Genomic DNA, 5,672 nt, shown 5'->3' with positions numbered 1-5,672 from the left:
GCCTACAGGCCATTTCTTCTCCGAGTTGATAACAGTTGTCGGACGACCTTGTACCTGACATGACACATAGATTTGATTCATCAAAAACTTTACATAACTTTTTATCAAATTGCACATGCAAATTATCATCACAAAGTTGTCTTATGCTTATTAGATTCGCGGTTAATCCTTCAACATGAAGCATATTGCGAAGCTTGGGCAGTCCAGCAACATTCAGAGTTCCCTTTCCAACAATGTTTCCCTTTGAACCTCCTCCATAGGTTACTTTTCCACTTTTCTGTTCGACATAATCAGTGAGAAACTTCTTGGATCCTGTCATGTGACGAGAGCTACCGCTATCAAAGTACCATGCACCTGAAACATTAGTCCTCAAAGCAGTATAAATCATATGACATTGAATATCAGCTTTTGGTACCCAAATCTTTCTTACATAAGATATGTTTCTAGGGATGTTGTGAGGAGGTGTTGGCAACACCTTAGGCAACACCTTCGATGCAGATCTATACTTGTAATCTTCCTGCAGCTTAAAACAATATGGTTTGATATGACCAGGTTTATGACAATAGTGACAGATGTACTTACGTTTCCTTCTAGCCATTGAAGGAGCAGCAGGTTGTGGATTTGGTTTTGGAGGGACAATTGGTGAGGCCTTTTTACTTGAGTTTTCTGAACTGTTACTTTCCTTGACAAACACAGGGCCTTTCGAACTTTCACCAATCTCAAAAATTCTATTTTCAAATCTCAAACCAGCCGTACCATCTCTTCCCATCATGAGTAGAGAATCAAGCTTGGAGGTGCTTGAATTAAACTTAGCCAATGTAGCTTTTGCCTTTTCGAGTTCTTCCTTCACTTGGCTTAATTCAATGTCTTTCTTACTCAGCATGATTTCCAGTCTTGACACATCAGCCTTTAGATCAGAATTTTCCTTTGAAAGGATAGTATTCACTTTGTTCCTTTCAATCCAATCAGTATGTAATTCTTCAAACATCATCCGAGCTTCTTCTATAGACATTATCTCTTCACATGTATCATTATCACACATATTATCAGTAATGGAGGAATTCAAACAGACTGACCTTTGGGAGGTGTTACGGCCAGGTGTGGCAACACCTGCGGCAACACCTAAAGGATTGACTTGAAACTTCTTCTTGCTTTCCAGTAAGGCAGATAGGGCAGTATGAATATCTTCATCTTCATGTTCTTCTTCTTTAGACTCTTCATCACTCAAAGACGTGTTCATCCCTTTCCTAAGTATGTTGGCACACTCATTTGCATAGTGTCCAAAACCTTGACAAGCATAACATTGAACCTTGTCCAGCTTCTTTGAGACAAACTTCTTCTTTTCATCCACCATCATCCGAGGCTTAGAAATATCAGTAGGTTTCTTTGGTGATTGTTCTGGTCCAGTGATCCTCAAGGGCTTGTTGGAGAACATTGGAGTCTTGAATTTTTTATCCGTTTTTCTTGACTCTTTTATCCTCTTCAGATAATCATTGAATTTCTTAGTCATGAGAGAGATCGAATATTCTCCTAAATCAGATTGATGAACCTCTTGATGAAATTGAACATATTCCTCATATGAAGGCTTTGAAGCTTGAAAAGCTATTGATTTTCCTTTATCCTTCTCTTGGTCTGAATTGTTCATCTCAAAGACTTGAAGAATGCTAATCAATTCAGTCATTTTCATCTTTGAAGTGTCCTTTACTTCTTCAAGTGCCCATATCTTCCCATTGAATCTTTTAGGCAAGGATCGAAGAACCTTGTTCACCATAGCTTCACTCGCAATAGGCCCTCCAAGAGCATGAGACTCAGTAGCTATCTCCCTAAGTTTCTTATCATACTCAGCAATAGTCTCATTCTCATCCATCCTGATTCTCTCAAATTTAGCGTTTAACAATCTCAGTTTTGTTCTTCTCACACTATCAGTCCCTTCGCAGTGTTCTTGAAGAGCATCCTATGCATCCTTAGTAATAGTGCAGTCAGATATGATCCCATACATCCTCATATCCACAGTTGCAAGGATTGCATTGAGTGCCTTAGCATTGTAGCTTGAGCTTAGTGTTTCCTCGGTAGTCCAATTTTCTTCTCTCTTGATGATATAGTCTCCGTCGTCATCTTGCGTTGTTGGAGGAGTCCAACCAGTCAGAATACTTTGCCAAGCACGAACATCCATAGCTTTAATAGTATATCTCATTCTATGCTTCCAAAGTGCGTAATTAGCTCCATCAAGAATTGGAGGTTTGAGAAACGAATTCGAAAAAGATGATGAGTCCATCTTATTTCCTGTAATAAAATAAGCAACCAAGATCAGTTCTTAGTGTATCAAGAAGATGGCTTTGATACCACTTGTAAGGAAATAATAGTTGCACATAAACAGTTTGAGGTGTTGTCACAAGGTGTTGACAACACCTACTATAACACCTTGAGTAATTTGCAGAGGAATATAAGTTAAGCGTGTTTAAAATAAATAAGCAACCAAATAAATAGACTCAATTGAATTAAGCAAGAGTATAAATACTCTTGCAGTGCCTCAGGGCAAAACTTCACTAGAAAACTTTCACTGAGTGTTACAAACCCTAACACTAGTGACTATTGTAAAAATCAATTTCTCAAGACAAGTGAGAAAATAAAGAATAAAGTTTCTCCTAAAAAGCATTCTATATGAAATAGAATAATGAAAAAACAGAATAAGGAGAAAAACTCTTGAAGTCAAAACACGTGAGTAGCACACTTCTTCGATCAACAATCTCTGAATTGTTCTTCACGGCTTCAAGCACTATGTTCAACCGTCAAGCTCCAGCCGTTCTATGAACGTATTCTTTTGCTTTTGAAAACTCACGGTCTCTCAATGATCGATACCTTCCTTGTAGGCGTATGTCATCAATAAATAGAGCAAGAGTCCTTCTTTAGAATGTTTTTTTGTAGGCGCAGGACTCTAGATCTTGATCAAGGCAAATCTACACAATAAAAAATTAAATCAATAGATATTGGATAACATAATATTCTGATAACTTTAATTAAATCAAGTTATTCAAGGAATTAAATAACTTCATGTCCAAGAAAGGCAAAAGATAATTAATAAAAAAAATTTCAAAATAAGATGATTTTAAAGAATAAATATTCCTTTCACTTGAGATTGTAAATAATGATAATAATAATAATAATAATAATAATAATAATAATAACAAAAATTATCAATTTGCGATTGGTGGCACCATGTAGTGGATCCCACAGTGAGGCTAAATCCCGTGATTGGTGGAGTATGTGAATCCGTCGCACCGAATCCTTGCCCCTTACCCTCCAAATTATTATTAACAACAAAAAGCAAGCTCCCACTAACAATTAGCAAACACCGAGAAGCATTAATGGCTTCCTCCAAGCTGGTGCTTCTTCTTCTTCTACACTTCTGCCTCCTCTCTTCCTCCTACTCGCTACCTCTCCTCTCCGCCACCTATTACTCCAAATCATGCCCCACCTTCGACCGAATCATGGAAGAAACCACCACCAATAAGCAGATCAACTCCCCCACCACCGCCGCCGCCACCCTCCGAGTCTTCTTCCACGACTGCTTCGTTCTCGGCTGCGACGCATCCGTCCTCATCTCCTCCACCCCATTCAACAAAGCCGAGCGTGACGCCGACATCAACCTCTCCCTCCCCGGCGACGGATTCGACGTCGTCGTGCGTGCCAAGTCCGCCCTCGAGCTCTCCTGCCCCGGCGTCGTCTCCTGCGCCGATATTCTCGCCGTCGCCACTCGGAATCTGGTCGTCATGATGGGCGGACCCTTTTACACCGTCAAATTAGGCCGGAAAGATTCTTTAACTTCCAAATCCGTCTCCGTGGAGGGAAATCTCCCCAGACCCACCATGTCCATGGATCAAATAATCCAGATTTTCCAGTCCAGGAAATTCTCGATCCAAGAAATGGTAGCATTATCCGGAGCCCACACCATCGGATTCTCTCACTGCAAAGAGTTCAGCTCCATCTTGTACAATTACAGCAGAACAATGGAGTCCGACCCTTCTTACAACTACAATTTCGCCAAATTACTGAGAAATGCCTGCGCAGATTACAAGAAAAACCCAACATTATCCGTGTTCAACGATATCATGACTCCCAACAAATTCGACAACGTATATTACAGCAACCTGCAAAAGGGTTTGGGGCTAATGTCATCGGACCACGCCCTGAGCTCAGATCCGAGGACCAGAGGCTACGTGGAGCTCTATTCCAGAAATCAAACTTCATTCTTCCAGGCATTTGCGACTGCCATGGAGAAATTGAGCTTGTATGGAGTCAAGACTGGAACAAACGGCGAGATTAGGCGAAGGTGTGACGCTTTTAACAATTAATTACACATCAATTAATTTTCCCCTTGTTTAATTTTATCGTGTTAAATTTATTTCAATGTTGTGAAGTCTATTTTTTTTCTTCAAAAAGAAAGAGGAAATTGTTGCTATTGTTGTTGTATACAGTTCATAGATTTATATTAATGTTTTGTATACAAGATTTACCCAATTGAATCCAAGTTGTAATCGAGATTCATACAGTGGCTGGCTGCAGAATTTGCTTTTTTTTTTTTTTTTTATCTGTTTATTTTAAAATTAGAGCAGAGTTTGCCTTATCTGATATCTCCCTCGTCTTCTGATGTAGATCTGTCTGATTTTGGTTTTGTAGCCTGAGCCTGACTTTAGTAATGAATTGCTGGTTTTTGCATAATGTGATTAGTGTTTTTTTGCAGAGGGATTCTATTGTTTAATAATAATAATACTCGTTTTTAGTGTTGGATTTTGCATGTGTGGAGACACGGTGACGAAATTTCAGGTCTTTGGATTCAATTTTTGTTGACTGTTTGTTTTGACTTCAATTCCTAATTAAGGCCTGTTTGGTTTCAATAACCAGACCAAAAAAATACTTTTTAAAGTGATTTTCAGTTAACAAGTTATTTGGTTGACCAAAAAAGTGCTTAAATAAGCACTTTTTTAATTTAAAATTAGAACTTTTTTAAAAGTAAAAAATTGTAGCTTTTAAAAGCACTTATTTTAAAAATCTCTACAAAATCCAAACGGGCTCTATATCTAATCGACCTTCATATCTGTAATATAATCTGGGATCTGCAGTGTTCAAATGTAAACGAACTGAAAAGGATAGCATACAAAAAAGTTTTATCGAATAAATCCGACCTCTGATGATCTTAAATTTGACGTTCTTTGAAAATATATTACTCATTTTTACACCGTCGCAACCATGCCGTTTTCATATTATGATATTTCCCTAATGATATTATATATGAGTAACACTCCCGTGAGACGGTCTCGTCCGTGAGACGGGTCAACCCTACCCATATTTATAATAATATGTAATACTTTTGACATAAATTGTAATACTTTTTAATGGATAACCCATACAAGAGATCCGTCTCATAAAAATGACCCTTGAGACCGTCTCATAGGAGTTTTTGCCATTATATATATAACTCTATGGGTCCGTTTGATGTGTCATATTAGTAATCTAGGTATAAATTATTTTATCTAGTCTCAAATTTTTGTCATATTATTTATCCATCTTTCAATTATTTATCTCACATCAATCAAATCATTAATTATTTATCTTACATCAAGCAAATTATTTAATTTAAATTACTATATTACCCTTTATAAATAATATTATTT

The 5,672-nt window shown here is 37.7% G+C and overlaps 1 protein-coding gene across 1 annotated transcript; it reads left to right on the top strand.

The window, feature by feature from the left end:
- Positions 1-3,331: 3,331 nt before the first annotated feature.
- Positions 3,332-4,528, top strand: LOC140891493 (peroxidase 31-like). Its single transcript, XM_073300009.1, has one exon. It carries the CDS (start codon positions 3,366-3,368, stop codon positions 4,350-4,352), a length of 987 nt encoding a protein of 328 aa, XP_073156110.1. The 5' UTR covers positions 3,332-3,365; the 3' UTR covers positions 4,353-4,528.
- Positions 4,529-5,672: the final 1,144 nt, after the last annotated feature.

Source organism: Henckelia pumila, chromosome 3, assembly GCF_033568475.1.
Source record: "Henckelia pumila isolate YLH828 chromosome 3, ASM3356847v2, whole genome shotgun sequence".
NCBI lineage: Eukaryota > Viridiplantae > Streptophyta > Magnoliopsida > Lamiales > Gesneriaceae > Henckelia > Henckelia pumila.
The sequence above is the reverse complement of the archived record's forward strand: the minus strand, read 5'-3'. Positions and strand labels throughout refer to the sequence as shown.

Bases quoted from the DNA above. Each gene is read 5' to 3' on its own strand.
- LOC140891493 (XM_073300009.1), top strand. From the start codon at position 3,366: ATGGCTTCCTCCAAGCTGGTGCTTCTTCTTCTTCTACACTTCTGCCTC.